The sequence below is a fragment of the Hypanus sabinus genome, chromosome 28 (genome assembly GCF_030144855.1).
Source record: "Hypanus sabinus isolate sHypSab1 chromosome 28, sHypSab1.hap1, whole genome shotgun sequence".
In the NCBI taxonomy this organism is placed as follows: domain Eukaryota; kingdom Metazoa; phylum Chordata; class Chondrichthyes; order Myliobatiformes; family Dasyatidae; genus Hypanus; species Hypanus sabinus.
In genome coordinates, this window is record NC_082733.1 from 30,625,535 (window position 1) to 30,649,796 (window position 24,262).

A 24,262-nucleotide genomic window follows, 5' to 3' on the forward strand; every position below is an offset into this window, starting at 1 on the left:
ATCCAGCAGAAAGAGGACAGTTGACCTTGGTCCTGACATTCGTTGGCCAGATAGGAGAGAAGTTACAGTCAGTGAAGCTGTTTGGAAAGAAGTGACTCAAGCAATGCGACAGATACTCTCAGTGCATCAAGGCCAGTACAAACTGAAGATAACAGAGGAGAAACTAAAATCAGTAGAAACTGGATTGACTGATGTCTCTCATGCAGTGTGACAGCTACTTTCAGAATGGCAAGCTGCACTCCAGCTGGAAGAACAACTGTCAGTCCTTGCAACAACTGTTCAGCAACTCACTGCAGATGGCCAAAATCAGGTGGCAGTGGTTACTGCCCTCACGGCCGCGGTTCAGCAGCTTACTACCATTCGCCAGAGTCAGATAACAGCCACCACTGCTCTCGCTGCCACAATTCAGCGGCCTTTAGCCATGTCAGTCCCACCCCCAGTATCTCCCAGATTCTCCTCTTCAACAGCCTCATCAGCCTCGAACACTAATGTCCCGACTCCCATAACACTGTCTGGACTAGAAATGAATCGTCCTCCAGCAGGCAGATACTCTAGTGGCACCAACAGCTGTAGGAAGTTTATTACCCTGTGTGAGCTGACTTTCTAAGCCTAGCCCAGTCAGTTCAGTGATAATGTGCATAAGTTGGCATACATGATTAAACTTTTGGATGGACCCCCCCCCCCACTCAGACTGCTCAAAGCTCAATGGGAACAAGGTTCCCCCCGCAGCCCAGTTATTTTTGCTACTAGTTGTCAAGTTCAAGAGAGTTTTAGATTTTCCAGTACTGGGTCAGGAGGCTGCTCACCAACACCTGGACCCGAGCCGAGATAGAGAGGTTGTGAGGGACTATGCAGCAAAGTTCTGCAGACTTCCAGTGGAGACGGGCTGGAATGAGAGATTCCTCGTCTCTGCCTTCCTGTGGAGAGTGTACAGGGGTACAGCATGAGATCGCAGCGCAAGAAGAGCAGGACAATCTAGCCTGCTTAACCTGATTAATTTGGCCATTCAAATCAACAACTGGGCAACTAAATGGTGCAGAGAAAGAATGCCCTGAGCTGCCTACTCCTTAGATCACGATTTGCCTGTACCCTCTCTTGCATCATCTATTACTCAGTGCGTGGAGGAGCCTGTGCGAGTGGTGGGGGGGGGGGGGCATTATCATACCTCAGGAAGAATGAGATTAGCACAGGAAAGCAGGTTTCTATCTCTGTTGTGGCAACCTAGGACACTTCAGGCTTCATGTCCCAAGCGCCCAGTAAAAGAAGCTACCTGTCAGAGCAGGAAGGGGAGTTTTGATGGGCCAGTTCTCCCTAAAACGTCCTGCCCTAATTGTGTAATGCTTCTAGCTTCCTTGTCATGGAGAGGGAGGTGAGGTCCCAGATCCATGAGCTTCAGGCTTTTATTGACTCTGGGGCAGCCAGGAAACTCATAAATATCTCTCTGGTTCAAAAATGGAGAGTTCAGACCCAGCAATTGGTGAAAATATTAAAGTTAGGGTTCTGGATGGTCGGCCTCTAGGCACCAACAAGATCCATCTCTCCACTAAGCCCCTCCATCTTGTGCGAGAAGGGAACAGTTCTCCTATCTGGTTGATGCGTGTGAAGTACCACTGATGCTTGGCCTTGCCTGGTTATCTCGACACAACTCACGGATTGCTTGGTCCCTAAAGGTGCTCCAAGAGTGGGGACCCACATGCCTGTCTGGGTCCAGCTCAATCCCCTCTCCACGAATCCCTTCCTGCATCGACTTATGCTGATCTGTCTGCCATTCTTTCTGAATATGCTGATCTTCTTGAGGTCTCCAGTTGAATGAAGGCTACCTCCCTCTCTCTACACTGGCCATACGACTGAGCCACTGATCTTTTACCAGTACTAGTTCTCCCTGCAGCCTGCTCTTTTCCCTCTCTCAGCCTGGAAAAGTGGCCATGGAGAGAGTACATCAAGAAAGCATTGGCCTTAGTGTTTGTTATTTGTCACCCTTGCCAAAAGGGGCAGGCTTCTTTTTTGTTTCTGAGCAAGAAGGATGACAAGCACCATCTGTGCTTTGATCATCAGCCCCTCAACAATCTCAGTGAAGAATCGCTACCCTCTGACCCTGCTTACTTCTGCATTTGAACAGTTCCAGGGAGAAACCATACTTTCTAAGCTAGATCTGTGCAATGCTTATAACCTGGCTCATATCTGATTATGGGGACAAGTGGAAGACAGCCTTCAACACCTCCACTTGCCACTATGACAGCCTTGTGATGTACTTTGGTATATGTGGGTTCTTTTTCTGGGAGTCTTTGTTTCTTGGCTGCCTGTTTGGAGACGGATTTCAAAGTTGTATAACATATACATACTTTGATAATAAATGTACTTTGAACTTTGAAGCGCCCCCTGGCATCTCATCTGGCAGGGTCCAGTATCTTTTGGAATGGGAGGGGAATGGCCTCGAGGGACGGCCGTAGCATCCTGGCCCACGACATCCTGGACAAATCTCTCTGAGACTTCTGGCAGGCATAGGTTTCTGGTGGCTTCAGAACCATGGATGTTGCCCCCATTGCTGTCTACACATATGCAAGCCAGGGCAGTACGATATGAAGAGCATGCTGTTACCCTGTGCAGCAACCCCCTCTCCATGCTGCTGATGAGGCCAAAATGTTGACAGAGGCTGATACAGTGTGGCACCAGTGGAGTTGCAGGAGTTTTCATTCAGCGTTGAACTCAATGAACTCATAGAGACTCCTGCTCCAGATTTTTCCCTGTGGTTTACTCCTGAAGCCTTCCCCATGAGAGGGCAAAGCCGCAAGACAGCTGAAATTTGACATTAGAATTCTCCTTCTCCTAGATGAGCTGCATCTGCCCAATGTGACTGGTTTTAAGGCACATTTGCCCCTTCTCCCCTCAGTAGAAATGGTTCTGCCAGGCTTAGTAACTGAGCCTCACGTGATGGCCAGGAGTTGTACCTTGTTGTCAGAGGTTATTGGAGACGCATGCGATTGGAAACATTTAATAGTTAGCGGGAACTTAACCCACGATCCTGACTTATCAGGTCAGCCAGCATCTATGCAAGAATGGTACATTTCAAAGCAATAAGCACACATTGTTGGATGAACTCAGAAGGTCAGGCAGCAGCTATGGAGGGAATAAACAGTTGACAGTTTCTGAAACCCTTCACCGGGACTGAAAAGGAAGGGGAAGCCAGAATAAGAAAGGGACTGGGGGGGGGCAACAAGAAGGAGTACAAGCCCACAAATGATGGGTGAAACGGGGGAAGGTAGGTGGGCGGGGGATGGGGTCTGAAGTGAGAAGCTGGGGAGTGATAGGTGGAAGTGGCAAAGGGCTGAAAGAGAAGAAATCTGATTGGAGAGGAGCGTGGACCAGGAGAGAAAGGGAAGGAGGAGGGGCCCCAGAGGAAGATGATGAGCAGGTGGGGAGAACAGAAGGGGCAAACGGGGAGGCAGAATGAGGAATGGAAAAGGAAAGATGGGAGAGTTGAGAGTGATTATAGGAAATTAGATAGATCAATGTTTGTGCCATCAGGTTGGAGCTTAGCCAGACAGAAAATAAGACCATAAGACATAGGAGCAGAATTAGGCCATTTGGCCCATTCAGTCTGTTATGTCATTGCATCATGGTTAATTTATTATCCTTCTCAACCCCATTCTCTTGCCTTCTCCTGTAACTTTTTACACCCTTACTAATCAAGAACCTATCAGTATCCAATTTAATCATACCAAATGACTTGGCCTCCACAGCCGATTGTGACACAGATTCACCATCCATTGGCTAAAGAAATTCCCCTTGAGGAAATTGAGGTGCTGCTCCCCCAGCCTGAGAGTGGCCTCATCATTTTAAGTCAACGACCCTTCATCGGAATTGCTCTGATGGAAGATTGCTGACCACACCATTAACTCTGTTTCTCTCTCCACAGATACTGCTTGACCAGCTGAGTATTCCCAACAATTTGTTGTTTGTAATTGAAAGCTGGCCAGCCATCCTCAATGTATGTTCAGGAAAACTGATTTTATCCAAAACTCCATCTCGTTTACTAACATGCACCGCCCTGTTCACTTAACTTTATGAAGATACACTGACTTTCACTTAAGCAATGCCATTTTAATATATGCTCGAGATAGAACATACACCATGTTCCTGTGACTTATATGTACTGCTACATAAAATCTGTGGTATATCTGAGATTTATGTATACACTTTACTTATCTATATTTACATTACTCACCTGCATTAGATATGTACTGAAATATCGCAGTTCCAAAAGAGATTTATAAAATACCTAGTTCCAGTTTAGAAAGTTGTACTGTTTGCATAAAACATATTTCACTTAAGAAGAAGTAAAATTGCCTGTTACTGCCCTTGACGGTCTCTGCTTGACAAATAAATGAGTCACGAATGAACTCAGATCTACAATGCAACAATCATCTTTCCCTTGCTCTTTTTATAGCTCTAAAGAAAAGATATCAACATGAATTAATGCAAACACGGGGAAATCTGCAGATGCTGGAAATTCAAACAACACACACAAAATGCCGGTGGAATGCAGCAGGCCAGGCAGCATCTATAGGGAGAAGTACAGTCGACGTTTCAAGCCGAGACCCTTCATCAGGACTAACTGAAAGAAAAGATAGTAAGAGATTTGAAAGTAGGAGGGGTAGGGGGAAATCCAAAATGATAGAAGACAGGAGGGGGTGGGGTGAAGCTAAGAGCGAGAAAGGTGATTGGCAAAAGGGATACACAGCCAGAGAAGGGAAAGGATCATGGGACGGGAGGTCCAGGGAGAAAGAAAGGGGGAGGGGAGGACCAGAGGGAAATGGAGAACAGGCCCTTGCTAATCACCTTTCCAGTTCTCAGCTTCACCCCTCCCCATCCTGTCTTCTCCTATCTTTTTGGATTTCCCCCTCCCCCTCCTACTTTCAATCTCTTACTGTCTTTTCTTTCAGTTAGTTCTGACGAAGGGTCTCGGCCTGAAACGTCGAATGTGCTTCTTCCTATAGATGCTGCCTGGCCTGCTGCGTTCCACCAGCATTTTGTGTATGTCAACCTGAACTACTAGCCCTGCCACGCTCTCCACTACACCCTATCCTACCAGCTGCATGATTCTGGGAGGTTTCAGAATAACCCAATTTCAGAATATTGTTTTATTTATTTACATATACTGTATATGTAGTGAAAGTGCCAAAGACTTTTGCACGGTACTGCATTTGTCAACATGGAGCAGAGAGCAAGTTTGTAAATCTGGTGGGAACAAAGGAAGTTGGGAATGGTGACGGTGTAGTGCTGCGGGTGAGGTGTGGGACAGGTGGCAGAGAAGTGACAGGGGGAGGCACAAGTGTAGACACACCCAGTCCTGAGATACCAGGCAAGGTCATTTGATTCCAAACAATTGGATTATTGATCATTACAGGATGTCTCTCTGGTGCTTCCTACTCCCTCTCCTTCCCTTCCCCTTTCCCCAACCATGATTCCCCTCTCCCTGCCCCCTTCCCACTCTCAGTCCATAATAGAGACCCATATCTGAATCAGGTTGATCACCACTCACATGTCATGAAATTTGTTGTTTTTGCAGCAATACAGTGCAATACATAAAATGACTACAGTACTTTGCATAGATCTTCGGCACCCTAGCAATATCTATGTGCCTAAGGGTTTTCCACAGAGCTGTATATTTAGAGATATAGCATGAATTGGGCCCTTCTGGCCCAACAAGCTGCACTGTCCAGCAACCTACCTATGAAGTCTAGCCTAACTGCAGGACTAGTTGCAGTAACCAGTTAGCCTGGTAACCAGAATGTGGGAGGAAACCAGAGCACCCAGAGAAAAGCCATGCGTTCACGGGGAGAGGCGTACAAACTCCTTACAGATGGCGTCGGAACTAAACTCTGAACACCAGTGCTCAGAGCTGTAAAGCATTGCGCTAAATGAAACACGTGTGGTGAACTACATATACCTGTCTGGACACGCCCCCTGCTGACTGCTCCTGTGGCTCCTCCCACAGACCCAGGTATAAAGGCGATTGAGGCCTGAGCCCGGCCTCTCAGTCTCCAGGATGTAGTATGGTGGTCAACCACTGCTTGTTCCTTCTTCCAGTCAATAAAAGCCGATATCTCGCCTTTACGTCTCAGAGAGAGTTATTGATGGTGCATCAACACGTTTGAAAACAGAACTAAGCTTTTACCTACAATAACGGTCTGCAAACCCACTGGACACTTGAAGCACTCTGGTAGGTGGACTGCCTCCCAACAAACTACTTTAACCCCAGTCACTTGCTGCTAGTCCCTCTAAGTAGAGCTAAAGACTTACCCAGGAGCCTGTGGTTAGATGCATTTCATCCTGTCAATTGTGTTAATGAAGGTCGGTAGCACAGCCTGGCAATCATAGTCTTAGCGATCAGATAATCCCCAAATACAGTGGATACTGTGGAATTCCCTTTATAATCCCACATAATTTTGACAATCTCATTAGTTTCAGTTTGGATAATTGTTCATGGCATGGGGGAAATTGATTTTAATTATTCTGCCTCCAGATATGAAAGGACTTTCACACTTAAATTATTAAAGGATCAGCACTACTGTGCTTAATTTGCAATTTCTACAAGAGATTTACACTTAAATCCATAACACTGTGCTGTAGTATGTTCCTCCTTCTGAGCCTTACCAATGATCTCTATAACCTTTGGCAAGTAGCACAAACTTTTAATAACTTAATTGTTTTCCCGTAAAAGAAACAACCCTGAAGGTAAAAAAATGTAAGAAGAGTAATGTGTCAATGACCGAATAGTGCGGAGCTTGCTGTGGGGTTGGCCTGCAAGACCCAGCAGGGAGCTCATTGGTCTATGGGTGGCTTATGTCGTGGCCGCAAACTTCCAGGGTATTGCAGGCGAGATTCCAACCAGGCACCGCGACTCATTTCAACCACCTACTCAAGGGCTAAAGGATTAGGGAATAATTGCAGTTCTTGTCACATTCTGACGGGTGAATAAGTAGCCATTAAGCTGACTGTGCAAACGTGCCGCTGACAGGCTTGTAGTTGATCCGTTACCTGCTAGATTAGCGTTTCATTGTTCATGCTCGCAAAACATCAGTATTTTCTCATTGCTATCACACAGAGTGCAGATTCATAACAGTACTCTTGGTCCTAGTATCCAAACACTCGTAGTCATTGCCCTGTAGTTTAAAAGAGACTTTTCCAGAATGTTGCTCATAACTGACAGCACCTGCTGACAAACCACCTGGATCCAATGGTGTCTCTCTGTTAGACGTGATGGGAACTGCTATCCCCCCTACCCTCACCTCCACTCCCCTTGTTCTATCTGTCTCTATTTATGTCTGCCTCCAGATCATCCATCTGCCTCCATCTTCCAGCTCAAACTTCCTTCCCACCCGGTTCCACCTGGCTATTACCTTCAACGCTTTTCGGTCCACCCATCGCTAACTGGCCACTGTATCACCACTAACCCCTCTCCTCTTTTTACCGGCTATATCTCCTTCTCCTGCAGCGACTCAACCCAAAAAATTGATCATTTCTTTCTCTTCCCTCCACCTCTTTCCCCCTACAGATGCTGCTTGATCCACAGATTTCTACCAGCTACTCATGCTTCAGATTCCAGCATTCTCTTGTGTTTCCCTTTCGCTTTGTTGGGCTGCACAGCTCCCTCTAGCCCAGAGATTCCTCCGCAGTGATGAGCTTAATGATAACTCTGTCCCTGGCCAGTCCATTACATCCAACACCGACCCTTAGAGGCAATCATTGCACATTGCCATGATGATTACTTCCACTGCGAAGCCATGAGATCTCTTCAACCACTTCATTGTTGCGGGAGTGCCAGCAGCAGACCGAGCCCTCGACCGGCTTGCCGGAAACATAACAGGAATGGCAAAGTCAAAGTCAAGTTATCATACAAAGCATCACAGCTTGGTATGGCAACTGCTCTGCCCGTGGCCACAGGAAATTGCAGAAAGTCGTGAATATAGCATTGTTTATCATGAAAATCAGCCTCCCCTCTCGAGTCTGTCTATGCTTCCCACTGCCCGAGGAAAGCAGCCAACAAAGGCCTAATCTAACCCAGACATTTGCTCTTCTCTCCCATTCCACTGGGCAAAAGCTTGCGAACATGTATCACCATGTTCAAGGACAGCTCTACCCTGCTTTTATCAGACCCTTTCCTGGACCTCTTGTATGATAAAGAACACCTGATCTCTCAACATTCCTTGTCAGAGCCCTTGCACCTTATGTGACCACCAGCACTGCACTTTCTCTGTAACTCTATCACAATATTCCATATATTCTTATTACTTATCTTTTTGTACTACCTCAGTGTGTGGACTGTATCTCAGTACATGCAAAAATATTAAATCAATTACATAGCAGCACTATCAATAAAGAATCTCTACATACAGTACTGTGCAAAAGTCTTAGGCACATGTAATAAAGTTTTGTAAGGCAAAGATGGTTTCAAAAACAATGAAATAGAATGTTTCTAAATACCAAAAATTTACTATAAAGAACAGTAAACAGTGCAAAACTAAATCAAATCGATAAATCCACTATTCTGAGATGGCAGGAGAATGGGGTTGGGAGGGATAATAAATTAGCCATGATGGTGGAATAGCGAAGCCAAATTCTGCTCCTATGTCTTATGATTTCATAATGCATGGGGCGGAATGGTGGCATACCAGTTAGCGTAACCTTTTACGGCACTGACGTAAAATCGGGTTTCCCTTCCTGGTGCTGTCTTTAAGGAGTTTGTATGTTCTCCCTTTTACTGTGTGGGTTTCCTCTGGGTGCTCTGGTTTCCTCCCACAGTCCAAAAGACATGTAAATTAGGGTTAGCAAGTTGCGGGCACGCTATGTTGGTGCTAGTGGCATGGAGACACTTGTGGGCTATTCCCAGCATAAACCTTGGACTGTCTTGGTCATTGATGCAAAATGATGCCTTTCACTGTACGTCTTGACTTATTTATTTAGAGACACAGCGTGATTAAAGGCTCTTCCGGCCCAATGAGACAGCGCCACCTAATTACACCCATATGACCAATTAATCTACTAACACGCTTGTGTTTGGAATGTGGGAGAAACCCAGAGCATCCGGAGGTCATGAGGAGAAAATATAAACTCCTTACAGAGAGCGGCTGAATTGAACCTGGTTCCCTGGTGCAGTTAAAGCATTATGCTAACTGCTAAGCTGCCAGGCATTTCCATGTTTCAAGGTTACTTGCGACAGACGAAGTTAATCTCTTTTTAAAAGACTAATATTATAACCCTAATAAAAGAAATCGTTCAGGTACATACCAGGAAAGGGAACACCCAGGAAGTGCGCATAAACCGTCTCACTGTCGATGCCCAAGTTATTTTCGGCGACAAGTGTGTAGTTCCCATTGTTATAGTGGGTGGGCTTATCAAAGAGCAGGCAGCCATCGAGCCAGTCCTTTGCCTTGTCGTACACCTCAGTTTTGATGTAGTCAGTCTCATTCAGCTTGCGGCCCCGGTGCAACCAGTGAATGCTTGGTAAGGGGTTCCCATAGACTGTAAACTGAATGCAGTGCATATGTCGCTGTTCTGGCTCCTTCAGCTCCACGATGTCAGGAGCATCTGTAAGATGGAAGAGATCAGAAAATCTTCATTCACGATTGCGGATGTCAGCTCTGCCCTCTCTCCAAAAGCTAAGATACCTTCTGGTTCCTGCTGAGCTTCCTTCCAGTAGAAATGTTCTGGTAGGAAGACCATTGCCTATAAAGGCATAATTGTTGAATTATGCAGATCATTCACCCTTTGGGCCTGTGCTGGCACTTTCAAGGAGCTTCCAGATAATCCCAATCCCTGTACTTTCTACACTACTTTCCAACGCATTAGGATCAATCTACCTAAAACCTCCCCATCTAGAACAAATCATTTACATGAAGGAGTCCGCAGTCTCACTTCAACCACAATAGGGCGAGTCACAACTCCACCATGACTATCTACAGAAATAAAGCTGCTGTCAATACCATACTTACAGTAAACGTGCAAGAGCACCGAGGCATTCGTCATCCCCACCACATTCTCTGCGATGCACGTCAGCAGTTTCCCATTATCCTCTGGATCGATGTTAAATAGGGTTAGGTTTACAGCTGAGACTGTGGTCAGGTTATTGTTGGTCTAGCAGAGAGAGAGAGGAAAGAGAGAGAGAGAGAGAATTCCTGACTGACCTCACAAAGCAAACACTGAAAGGCCTGAAAATAGAGGTGATCAATGGGGATAATTAAGGAACACCAAGACTGGAGATACGATACGGGTGGAGTTCTTCCGTAACTTGCCTCCAAGACAAACTCTAAAAATCATGCATTTCTTGTTTAACTTGACTCTGAGGATTCCAGAACATAAATATGCTTTGGAAGATCCAATTTTGTGTCTAAGTGGCCTCCAAAAAAATATATAGTAGTTCCCAACCACCTCAGGTCTGACTGGGTAATAGTTTCCTTTCCAGATGCTAATGTTAGTGATAGCTACCAGAAGCCTGACATAGTTTTAGTTCTGATTAGCCATCTGTACCTTCCAGAAACTCACACATTTCTCCACATACTGTATCCTTCTATTCTTTGCCCCTTAGAAAAGTATTCTATGGATGTCACAAAAGAATGATACATAGATCTCTGATGAAAAAGAGGAAAACACTATCTGCATGACACCTAGAATGAATGTCAGTTCTTATTAAACTGAACGATACTGCAAATTTTGCTGGATTTTACCGTCTGTCTTGTTCCAATCTGTGTCTAACCTTTATTATCAGTGTTGGCTTCTTGTTAATTAGTAGCAGTGAGGTCTTTGAAGAAGCTTATTAAGGATCTCCACTATTGATCACTTTCTTGACAAGTTATGCTTGTCAAGAATATAATCAATAGAGGGTATCTCCAAGAAGCTTGCTCGAAATTCTCACTGCTACAAATTAACACGAAGCTCATCGACCAAGGACTGGTGGAACTCAGCGAGTCAGGCAGCATCAATGGAGGGAGCCGGACAGTCGATGTATCGGGTCAAACCCCTTCATGTGGACTGTTAAAATGTTGAATTACAGCAATGCATCAAATGTAAAACAAAGACTGAAAATGCTGAAATGCTGCAGGTACAAGAGGAAAGTAGAATCAACAGTTCAGGTTGATGATCTTGCATCAAAACCTATCCTTATATTCTGAAAATTGTAAATTGGAAGCTGAGGGAATAAAGCACAAAAATGCAGAAAACCTCATTTGCGGAGTATTTTTAGCATTTGCTATTTTTAATTCAGACTTTTAGCAGCTGATTTATTTAACAGTTAGAGGGATTGAGTTAATATTTCCAGGAAAGAGTAAATAAATATAATTTATATTTACACAGTGCCTTTCACAAAGTAGATATCCAATATGCTTTACAACTAATTAAGGATTTTTGAAGTGCAGTTGTTGCTTCATGAAATGTGGCAGACAATTTGCACTCAGCTAGTTCACATAAAGAACAATGCAATAATGACCAAATTAACTTCCACTTTCAACGCTTTTGATTGGAAGATAAGTATTGGCCAGGGCGCTGGGGAGAACTTTATGGCTACTCTCTGAACAAAAGTCACAGATTTATTTATTTATTTAGAGATTCAACATTGTAACGGGCTCTTCAGGACCAACGAGCTCATGCAACCCAATTACACCAGGTGACCAATTAAACTATTAAAACGTACAGCTTTTGAATTCCAATTCTGATGAACTTCCCCTTGCCCCACGATGTGTATTTCTCAGTATGATTATTTATTGTTATTATTATATGTATTGCACTGTTAGTCTAATTTTGCATATTGGTTGTTTGTCAGTCTTTGTGTGTAGTTTGTCACTGATTCTACTGTGGTTTTTGTTCTACTGTGAGTGCCTGCAAGAAAACGAAGCTCAGTGTTGTATATGGTGACATAAACGCACTTCGATAAAAAATTAATTTGACCATTGAACTTTGATTCACTGCAGGCAGTAACCCATAGTAAGAATACTCATAGTTGATTAATAGTTTAATCCACAAACAATAAGATTATATTCACATAAACCCTGATTTTTAATTCGTTGTTCAGTTCTATTTACCCCTGACCTCCACAATGCACAACTTCACTGATAATAACCGTTAGCAAAGCAGATAATTGGCTGCTGGTCATATTCTGCAAATGAGGTATCTGATGTGATTTTGTTAAGTTTTCTTTTCCTTTTGCTGATTCTTCAAGACAATACAATCAAGAAATAAGAACCAGTCACTCTATCATTAATTCAGAACCACATGAACTCACCATTCCAATGCCAGGGTAATGTAAAAATTTCACAGTGACACTAAGTTACAACATACCATTTCTGGCACTGAATCCTCTATTTGAGTACAGATTACATGTATTATTTATTATAAGATCATAAGACATTGGAACTAAATTAGGCCATTCAGCCCTTCGAGTTTGCCTCGCCATTCCATCATAGCTGATTTATATTCCCCCTCAACCTCTTTCTCTTGCCTTCTTCCCATAATCTTTTGGGATTCATACTAATTAAGAACCTATCAACCTCTGCTTTAAATGACTTAGACTCCACAGCCTTCTGCAGCAATGAGTTCCACAGATTTACCAACCATGTACAGCTTGGTAATGCAGTGGTTAGCACGATGTTTTACAGTACAGGCGACCTGGGTTCAATCCCTGCTGCAGCCTGTAAGAAGTTTACATATTTTTCCCGTGACTGTGTGGGTTTCCTCTGGGTGTTCCGGGAGTCTCCTTTCACAGTCCAAAGACGTACTGGTGGGTGGGTTAATTGGTCATTGTAAATTGTCTCATGATTAGGCTAGGGTTAAATCAAGGGGTTGCTGGAAGGCCTATTCCCAGTGGCATCTCAATAAATAGAAAACAAACACATACATGTCCAGTTAATTGAGCAAACTAGCTTTAAAGTCTCATCTGAAAGGTCGCACCACAGGAAGTGGCTCCTAAAATCTCTGCTGATGCGCTTTAAAATGTTGTAGATGAACATTGTAAATTGATGCCACTTTGCTCAACAATCAAAGTGCAGTAGCTGAGGCAACAGAGGCAATACCGGGGCAGTGACAGGTACTTACCAGGATCAAGCTTGGGATTTGTTTGATCCTAAAAATAAGTATCAGGTCGAGTACTATTCCCCGTCCAATCTGTAAATGAGCTACCTCTAATGAGCACACTGATGTTGGTAACAATGTCTCCGCTGCCCCTTCATCTGTGTTCTTGATAGGGTGCAAATCAACACAAGGAGCAGAGAAACAACTAATGTCACAGACCAACAGCCCAAGGCAAGGTCGTCACCATCCAACAGCAAATCAACAAGTCTTCAGTCATTAGGGATAGATAAATGATAAAGTGTAGAAGTGTTGCTTGATTCCTCAATAACAAGCATTGGATTACCATTCCTTTACATAGTAAATTACCTACAATCTTTGTTTGAATTTGGTTTGGGTATTTTCTATGAGCATGAATGGCTAAATCTCTGCGTGTCAACAAGGTGGGATGATTATTCATCCATGTTATACTCTCTGCCCTGTGTTTGCATTGTGCCAACATTACTTGCCTTATCAGCCTATATCTGAATGTTGTCTACATCTTGCTGCAATCAGACTGCTTCATTATTCTGACGATTTAGATTCAGATCAACTTAGTTATCACATGCACCTCAAAGCAAGCGTACAGTGACATGCGCGGTTTGCATTAACAACCAACAAAGCCTAAGGATGTGCTGGGGCAGCCCGCAAGTATTGCCACACATTTTGGCACCAACAAGACATGGCCAGAATGTTCAGCAGAACAACACAAGCAACAATAACAGCAAACAAGGCCTTTTCTTCCCAAACAGATACACACACACACACACATCCCCACCCCCAGGACAGGCCACTTCCACGTCTCCAGCATTCAGTCCACCTGCAGACTCATTCATGTCAGGGCTCTAACTTCCCCAGTGTACCTGCAGACTCACAGACCTAGGGTTTCAGCCATCGGGACTTGAGAAATAGAATCCGATCAAGTGGAATTTTCAGGTAATATCTCTGATGTATACATTTCTCAGACGTTAAATGAACCTATTGAAGAACTTTTGAACTTACCATGAATGGAAGCCATTGATAAAGGAGGTGAAGGTGGTATCACCCCCACCTGTTGCTGATCCACCTTCCCTTTCTCTCATGGTGCACTGTCCTCTCCAATCAGATTCCTTCTTCTCCAGCCTTATCCACCTATCACCTCTCAGCTGCTTACTTCATTCCTCCCCTACTCCACCCACCCAGCTTCACCTATCACCTTCTAGCTTGTATTCCTTCCCACCCCCTAGATTCTTATTGTGGCATCTTCCCTCTTCCTTTGCAGTCCTGATGAAGGGTCTCAGCTTGAAATGCCGACTGTTTATTTACTTCCATAGACGCTGACTGACCTGCTGAGTTCTTCCAGCACTTTGTGTGCATTGCTGAAGAGGTTTGGCACAAAGGAGCTCCAACAGTGATGGTCTGGGGCAAAGAAAATGTCCGCTAGCAACCATTATAATCCAATTTTTTATGCTAGTCTTGACATCAAACTGTGGCGTATTCATGCACTGATGTCTTTTGAATTTATTTTTACCAGGGCTCTTAAAGCTACTGCCTCTCTCACAGCTCTTTGGTTCAGATTCTTTGGAGCCCATCCATCCCGATAAAACCAAAGTGAACACCAGTGATCAGCTAATGAGTGAATAGGAGCATTTGATAGCACGGAGAGCGACACTTTCCACCACTTTGTTAGCAATAGAGAGGATATCGGTTGGGTGGTAGGTAGTCACTTTGGATTTAACTTGCTTTAGTGGAGAGGATTGTTGTTCTTTTTCACACCTTGTCAATTCTTTACCATTTTGTCTGCTTTTTATGAGGCTGAGTTGCTGGCCCAACACTTAACAGATGCGTGAACAGAAAGCATCCAAGGAGCTGGCCGGATTCGAACCCAGGACCATTTGCCTCAAAGTTTGGTGAGGATGCCACTACAGCACCGGCCGGCTTAGTAGAAAGGATACCCCTAGGCAATTTTCCACATTGTTACATAGGTGTCAAAACTTGAACAGAATGGTTTGAGGCACTAAAGATAGATTTATGCTTTGTGGGTTCACTCAGTATCTAACCACTGAACTTAGAAGACCTAGCAACTTGCTCAGTGGTGACTCTCCCATACCAATCATGGTGAGGATCACTGAAAATTCCATTCAACGTGCACTTTATCACTTTGTGACCCTTAATGCTTCTTCTACATAGGGAAGTACTGATTCATCAGCAGTACGCTACACTTTGGCTGCGGTAGACCTGATAACTAACTAACTAACTAACTAACTAACATCCATCCATCCATCCATCCATTCATTTATTTATTTATTGATTGAGAAAACAGTACGGAATAGGCCCTTCTGGACTTTGAGCCACAATACCTAGCGACCCCTGATGTAACCCTAGCCTAATCACAGGACAATTTACAGTGACCAATTAACCAATCGACCGGGGGTCTCGGCCCGAAACGTTGACTGCTCATTTCAACGGATGCTGCCCGACCTGCTGAGTTCCTCCAGCTTGTCTGTACGTGTTGATTTGACCACAGCATCTGCAGTGTACTTTGTGTTAACCAATTCACCGGTATGTCTTTGGACTGTGTGTGATTTAGGGGGTCTAGAGGATCCCCATCCCTCAGCAACTGCCCACTTGAATACAACTGTAACTAAACCTCTAATGACCTGTACTGCCAGTGAAATAGGACTAAATTAAAGATTACCTGGGAAATTGACCCTGAGGCAAAATTCTGCAAGTGAACTAGGTCAGGGTCTTGAGCCGGTCAGACCTTCTAAGATATTATACCTGTCCCCAGATGTTTAGAAGGCTTTGGAAGTCAGACTCAGCTAGGAGCAAAACAGATTTGCAGGAATCTGAATTCTAGCTTTATTCTGGGTGGTTTTTTTTTTGGTTTGCAATGCAATGACTTTGAGACAATTAAACAGCTTCCGAAGTTATCCCAAAGGGCATTTAAGAGTCACCCACATCGTTAAGCATTTGAGTTTATGCTTGAAACCTCACTCGCAAATAGTTTCAGTTTAATAGAACTCTGGGAATTATTCACCTGCCCTCCACTTTGCTGTTGTACGATGAATAACAGCGTACATATGGAGGCAATCTTTCCTTGGGTTTGTTGGAACTAGACAGGAAGTGGGGAAGAGTACCTGATTGATTGGACTGTTTGGCTAGAATTCAGAAGAAAGTGTGGTTATAAATGCCTGTAAGACATCGCTAAAGAAACAAAATCCTGGTTATAAAATATGTGTAAAGTATGTTTATTATTTATTAGGAATAATATATTAATTATGTTAATAGAAAGTAATTTATATGTGCAAATTAGGTTAATTAACATGTACGATGTCCTTTTATTCAAAGGCAAACTCATTACTGAATAATCTAAAAATAAAAATCTGGCTCAGATCTCATCAGTGGTTGGGCAAAGGTTATATCCTCAGGGATATTCACATCGTTGTGTCAAGAGCATTCACCTGACCCTTTCACTGCACGATCCCTCATTAATTGTCTAAGCAAGTATTGAGCTCTGGCAGAGATACAACATAGAATGTGCTTCCTAGGGGAACCACATGATTTTATGAGTTCAAGAGCCATGAGGGAATACGTCAGCTCAATAAAACCCTGGTCAGAGCACATTTGTAATATTGCATTCAGTGCTCATCTCCTTCTTATAGGAAGGACGTGGAAGCTTTAGAGAGAGTGTAGAGGAGATTTGCCAAGATATTACCTGGATTGGAGAGCATGCCTTCTGAGGACAGGTTGAAGCAGTGAAAGCTTTGCTCTTTGGAACAAAGGAAAATGAGAGGTGACTTGAAAGAGACATACAGGATTGTAAGTGGGATAGATTGAGTGGACAGCCAGAGAGTTCCCCCCACCCCCCCAAGACATTTCCCAATAGCTAATATGAGAGGCATAATTTTGGAGGAAAGTATAGGAGGGATGTCAGAGGTTGGTTTTTTTGCATGGAGAGTGGTGCAATCATAGAAGGCAATGCCAGAGTTGATGGTAGAGGATGGTACATAAGGGACATTTAAGAGACTTGGATAGGAACATGGATGACAGAAAAATGAGTGGCAATGTAGGAGTAAGGGTCAGATTGACCTTCGAGTCGGTTAAAAGATTGGCACAACATTGTGGGCTGAAGGTTCTGTATTGTGCAGAGCTGTTCTGTATTCTATGATTCCCTGCTCCCAGGAGAGGAATCCCTGAAAATCCATAAATCTGGGGGAAGACTTTGAAGACGTATCTGCGTGGGGTTCAGTGTATTATTTTTCTGAGTTCCAAGCTCCTCATTCCCTTCTGCACCCTTTTACTCATTCATACATTTATTTATCTATCTATTTATTTATTTGTTTGTTGTGATATAGTGTGGAATAGGCCCTTCCAGCCCTTCAAACCGTGCTGCCCATCAACCCCCAATATAACTTGAGGCTAATCAAAGGACAATTTACTAACCTACTAACTGGCAGGTCTTCGGAGTGCGGGAGCAAACTGGAGCACCTGGAGAACGTACAGATTCCTTACAAAACAGCGGCGGGAATTGAACTCAGTTTGCTGGTAGTCTAAAGTATTGAGCTAACCACTTAGCTACTGTACCACCCAATATAGTGACACTAGCTGGAACCTGGGTGTTTATAGTCAATCTTGCAAAGTCTTCCTCAAAAATATCTGCACCCTGGTCAGAGGACGATTAAAAGTAAAGCCCCATGGGTCCTGATTAGTTCAGGATTTGATTAGTTTTACCTGAAGCCTTGTACCTTGGGCAAGAGGTACAAGATCCTTAGCTGCCACATCATCAGGTCCCGGAAGAGTTATTACACTACAACCATTTTGCTCCTAAACTGGTGTGAATAACTTCACTCACCTCAGCTCTGAACTGATTCCACTACCTACAGACTCACTTTCAAGGACTCTTTCACTCATGTTCTCAGTATTATTTATTTATTTTTAATTTGCACTTTCTTTTCTTTTCCCAGTTGGTTGTTTCTCCATCTTTGCTGTGTATAGTTTAATATAAATTCTATTGTTTTTTTTGTTGTAAATGCCCGCAAGAAAATTAATCTCAAGATGGTACATAATGGCATAGTCTTTCGAGAATAAATTTGCTTTGACTTTGATTTTGAAGGTTTTTAACAAAAATCCAGTTATCTAAAATGTGATACTAATCAAGGGAGGACTTGAATTTCCTTTCTGAGATAATTCATTCTGGTATCTGAATAACACACTAGTATCACCTACCATCCTGTAATTCAACTAAATACCCATCACTGTCCCACCTATTATTAATTTCTTCTCTTGATATAGTCTTAACTCCTGCAGAATTCCCTGCTCCAGCACCTTCTGATCTGCTCAGCTTGTCTCCAATAGGCACTGGACCCTGATGCCAAAGGGACTTGAGAACATTCAATTGATATTCAAAGGAGCATTTGACAAATGTTCTAACTTATGCTGTTCATTTGGTGCTGGTGCTGTGTATTTTTTGCCATAAATAGAAAAACTGGAAATAGAAAATATCAATTTGAACTTAGGGTCAGGCTCCAAGAAATAAAACATGTGCCTCGGCTCTGCTAAGGTAGTCCTTATTATACAAACTCTCACACTGTTTTCTATCGTGACTATATTAGTTAATACCTGGTTTCTTCTAGGTTTAAATGATGCTATTCTTTCTGGCACAACTGAAAGTTGTTACTGTGATTGAAAACTTCATGTTGTGCCTTCCAATAGCTGAAGTAGCTGGCATTTGTGACCTTAGTCACTCATCACCTAGCTTCAGATACTGTGAAGCACCTGATATTGTGGGATCACAGGCAGTAATTAGTAGCTTTCAGGAAGAAAACAAGGAGAAAGTGAGATCAATGAAGTTGTGTTGGTGTTGCTTATTTCAGTGCTGAATTGAAAAATCATTTAACATAGATAACTGATATTAATCACGTGCCATTATGATGGGATTGACAGCTGGGACTCAGTGTCCAGTCAGGCACTAAGCTATGAACATTGGGTTGGCCTTGGGAGTGGCCAGTGGTAGCAGAAATTCAACTAGGAACTTTGCAGAAAGTTAGTGGTACTTATACAGGCGACTCAATTTCACAATCCCCAAGATGGGTGTGCGATCAGCCTTAGGGGAAACTGGTCAGTAGTTTGGTATTCAACCAACATTGACCACTCTGAGGTAGGGCTGCTCTTCTGATTGCAGCAACAGATACGTGTTGCATTAAAGTAAATACTGTGCTCACAATGAACCTTTCTACTGTTCACCTGATCAGCAATCCGGAACCAATCCCAAGGTCAGATTGGTGCTTATCATAGAGTCATACGGCACAAAAATAGGCCCCTTTGCCCATCCAGTCATGCCAGCCAAGATGTCCATGTAAGGTGGTTCTATTTGCCCATATTTGACCCAGATTCCATTAAATCTTCCCTGTCCATGCACTTGACCAAGTGTTGTCTAAATATTGGTAATGTATACTAAGTTGCCACTTTATTCGGTACCCCCTGCACCTAATAAAGTGTTCACTAAGCGTACTTCATGGTCTTCTGCTTTAGTAGCCCAACCACATCAAGGTTTGATGTGCTGTACGCTGAGAGATGCTCTTCTGCACACCACCAATGTAACACATGTAACACCACCGTTGCATTACTGTCACCTTCTTGTTAGCTTGAACCAATCTGACCGTTCTCCTCTCACCTCCTTCATTAACAAAGCATTTTTTTCCCACAGAGCTGCCCCCCATTGGACAATTTTTGTTTCTTGAATACTTCTCTGTAAACACTCGAGACCGTTGTGCATGAAAATCCCAGGAGATCAGCAGTTTCTGAGATACTCAAACCACCCCATCTGGCACCAACAATCATTCCATAGTCAAAGTCACTTAGATCACATTTCTTCTCCATTCTGATGTTTGGTTTGATCAACAACTGAACCTCTTGACCATGTCTTCGTCCTTTATTCATTGAGTTGCTGCTGCATGATTGGGTAATTAGATATTTGCATTAATTAGCAGGTGTGTAAGTGTACCTAATAAAGTGGCCACTGAGTGTATCTGCCTCAGCCATTATCTCTAGCAGCTCATTCCCTGTAAGTACCACCCTTAGGCTGAAAATGCTGCCCCTCACGTTACTATTGATTCTGTCCCCTCTCACCTTTAACCTGATTTCTCTGTTCCCTGCTTGGCGAACCTTGGGAAAAATTCACTATGATCACTGGTGTTCCTCACCTTGCCACTAATCTCTCCCATTCCCTTGACCCCCAAGTGGCAGATCCCTTGGCAAAATGTGCAATGCCCAGTCAATAATACCCTTGAGCTTGGGAGCAACTGAAATCTCCAGCAATAAGCCCAGAATTGTCCTTCACATTCCATATAACCAAATAACAATTACAGCACGAAAACAGGCCATCTTGACCCTTCTAGTCTGTGCCAAACATTTACTCTCATCTACTCCCACCTACCTGCACTCAGCCATAACCCTCCATTCCTTTCCTGTCCTTGTACCTATCCAACTTTTTTAAAATGACAAAATCGAACCCGCCTCTACCACTTCTACTGGAAGCTCGTTCCACACAGCTATCACTCCAGGTAATAATCACCTAGTACACCCATTAGGGAATGCTGGAACTTCTAGTCAAGAGTATGTATCTCTTCTAATTGCATAAATGGCTAATTAGCTGCTTTCCATAATTAGCTATTCTCATTTACAAGTCAGTATACATGAATTTTGGGACATTAAACACTGCCCTTTCTGTAAGAAGACAGCATACAATGTGTGCACTTATTTTTTAAATGTATCCTTAATCTTCCTTAATACTGTACTAAATCTTCACAAAAATACTCATTTAAGCAAATATGTAAATTCACATGGAAACCTGGCTGGCGACTGATCTCTGAAGCTGAGGTCAGGTGTTTAGCATCTGAGTTCCAACCAGCTTCAGCTGCATCATCCGATGTACGACAGGAGCACCATGATTGGCAAAGAGGCCACAGCCAGTAAAGCAGCTGCTTCACAACTTCAGCACCCTGGGCTCAAACCTGACCTCCGGCACTGTCTACATGACGTCTGCACGCTCTACCTGTGAGTGAAATAGACACTGCAAATGGAGTGGAAGGCTAGACAATCATTGGCAAATGTCTGAAGCGGGCCCTTTGTTCCAGCGAGTCAACACCAACCATAAGGCGGCATGTGAGAAAACATTTGAGGCAATACATAATAAACTGACGCTAGCTGGGGTCAGGCTTTGAGGTCATTATAATTTGCTTGATAACCAAATGTATTAAAGAGAAAAGATGACTTTTATTTGTCATGTGTACATCAAACCATACAGTGAATTGCATCATTTGCATCACATCAAATCAGCGAGGAGACAACCACGCTTACGTTGCCAACATTGCTTGCCCCTATGTCTTTGGAATGTGGGAGGAAACCAGAGCACCTGGAGGAATCCCGCGAGGTTATTAGGAGAATGCATGAACTCCTTACAGACATTGGTGGAACTGAACCCTGATCGTGCAGCGGTTGCTGTAATGGTGCCGCGATAACCGCTAAGGTACCGCTTGTTAGGCGTCCTGGCTCAGCGTTTGAAGGTTAATAACGCTCTGTAAGGGCTGAGTCAGATCATAGGCTACCACTTGGCATAGTACTCAGAGACTGTGCGCCACTGGAGCAGCTGCCTTTCAGCCGAAGCATTAAACGGGAGCTGCATCTGCTTACTCCGCGGAATGCAAGTGATCCCAGAGCAGGATTTCAAAGACAAGCAGGAGGTATTAAACATTGGCTGGGAGAAGCTGAACAGATTGGACCCATATTCATTAAAAGAACGAAGGATTACCTTATTGAAGTACATCAGATTTTAATGTGAGGGTAGACATTGAGATGTTTTCACTAGCAGACAGCATGGTGGCTAGTGTATTTGCTTTACAGCGCCAACAAATACTGATTGTGGTTCGATTCCTGCCACGGGGTCTGTATGATCCCCCCTTGATTGTGTGGGTTTCCCTCCAGGGTGCTCCAGTTTATTTCCACATTACAAAGGATGAGTAACTCGTGGACATGTTATATCACCACAGGCAGCGTGGCAACCCTTGCAGACTATCCCTTCGGTGATTTGATTTGATGTAAGTGACTCATTTCACTGTATGTTTTGTTGTACATACGACGAATAAAGCTCGGTACTTCTCCCTATAGATGCTGCCTGGCCTGCTGCGTTCCACCAGCATTTTGTGTGGTGTTGCTTGAATTTCCAGCATCTCCAGATTTCCTCATGTTTGCGATTTCAAACTGTTTCTATAGGTTCAGAATAAGTGGCCGGTCATTTGAAAAGAAGGCAATTAGAAATTTCTTCTCACAGGGATTTCTGGAATCCTCAGTCCTGGAGAATTGTACAGGATAGCTCATTATAAGAATTTGAAATGGAAGCTGGATAATTTTCTTTTGAAATATTGTCGAATCAACAGCAATGAGGCTTGGAGTAGACCAACTAGGAACATACTGAATGGCAGGGCAAGCTCGAAGACATGGTCCATGTTGTTTCATTTCTGTGTGCTCTTTTGTTGTTTGTGGAACCCTGCTGTGCACACATTAGTAAAGAAATGCTGACATTTTAAAAGTAGCTCATTGGTTTTGTAATACTCTGTGATGAAGTGTGATGTACCGTCCATGAAAGTTATTCACCAATATCCCAGCAAGGATCACCCACCATCCAGGCCAAGCTCTCTTCTCACTGATGCCATCGGGAAGGAGGTACCGGAGCCTTAGGTCGCACAACACCAGGTTCAGAAGCAGTTATTACCCTCCAACCAACAGGACCCTGGACTAGCGAGGATAACTTCACTCACCTCAGCATGGAACTGATTCTGCAACCGATGGAGTCTCTTACAAGGACTCTACAACCCATGTTCTCAGTGTTATCCATTTATTCATATATCTGTCTTTTTATTTGCTTGTCTGTATTTGCACAATTTGTCTTCATTTTGCACACCTGCTGTTTGTCAGCCCTTGTGCGCAGGCTTTTATTGTTCCAACTGTATTCCTTGTCCTACTGCGAATGCCCGCAAGCAAATGAATCTGAGGGTAGTATATGGTGACATATACATGCATTGGTAACAGAACTCTGGCCCTTATACATGTGTCCAAGCCGTGAACCAATTGGCTTGTTTGTCCATAGCCAGGCCTTGACCTGAAGTCACCTGACATTTATAATCCAACCGGCACTGGGTGGTGTGAAGGCACAGGAAGAACAGCTCCCCCTTTCCACCTCCAGGCTCTCAGGGTAGTTTGAACCACCACTAACGAATTCAGCTCAGGCTGCAGACAGAGCCTGCATCCCATTGCTTGTGATGCCTAAATAACACACCGTGCTGCTTAGTTAAACATTGAAGCACTGGGGAGCTTTCAACTCCACTTTAATAAAACTAAAACCAGAAGGTCAGCACAAAATGTGAAATGAACCTAAGATGCTGAACAGTTAGCAAAACAGCTCATGGAATTACTGTGCACCGAGCTCATTAATATCCTAACACACCAGTTCGACACAGCACCAATAATCAAAACAACAATTAGGGAGAGGCAGGCATCTGCAAATTCATTACAGCATCACACTGCAAATCATAAAATTGCCTCAGTTTAATTCATTCATGTTTTAAAGGTCAGGATATGAGGATTACAATCACAGTATGATCCTAAAGAGAAAGCGAGCAAGTGATTAGTGAGGACAACAGTATTCATCTTAATCCTTTTTTCTGTTCTCATGCTGTTTATCCCAACAGACAGATAACGTAATCTCTGGTGTTTGGTGTTTTTATTGTTTGTAAATACCTTGTCTTACTATAATGCCTTTTGTCTTCCAGCTAGTCATTCCAGAAGTCCCCGGCAAATTTGGTGAATTAATTTCAATGATCGAAGATGTTCTCGTTTATTAAAAGCCACACCAGACCAATTGATTAATGCTTCACAAAACATTTCTTACTTTATCAGTTTCTTAGTGAAGTACTCCAATCTACAGGGGCCAACATTAAGCATTCGCACACCAAAATGTCACAAACATAGGTGTGGAAGATGATGAGAGGCACTGGTTGTGCGGATAGTCAGAGGCTTTTTCCCAGGGCTGAAATGGCTAGCATGAGAGGGAACAGTTTTAAGGTGCTTGGAAGTAGGTACAGAGGAGATGTCAGGGGTAAATTTTTTACACAGAGAGTGGTGAGAG

The 24,262-nt window shown here is 43.5% G+C and overlaps 1 protein-coding gene across 2 annotated transcripts in view; it reads right to left on the reverse strand.

Moving 5' to 3' along the window:
- LOC132382542 (NT-3 growth factor receptor-like) overlaps positions 1 to 24,262 on the reverse strand; it is a 951,566-nt gene that overhangs the window by 413,933 nt on the left and 513,371 nt on the right. For both annotated transcript variants that reach the window (XM_059952849.1, XM_059952848.1), the window contains exons 7-8: positions 9,996 to 10,137; positions 9,292 to 9,591 (exon numbers count right to left, since the gene is read on the reverse strand). In XM_059952849.1, the coding sequence (XP_059808832.1) occupies positions 9,292 to 9,591; positions 9,996 to 10,137 (442 nt within the window). The remainder of the gene's footprint in view (positions 1 to 9,291; positions 9,592 to 9,995; positions 10,138 to 24,262) is intronic.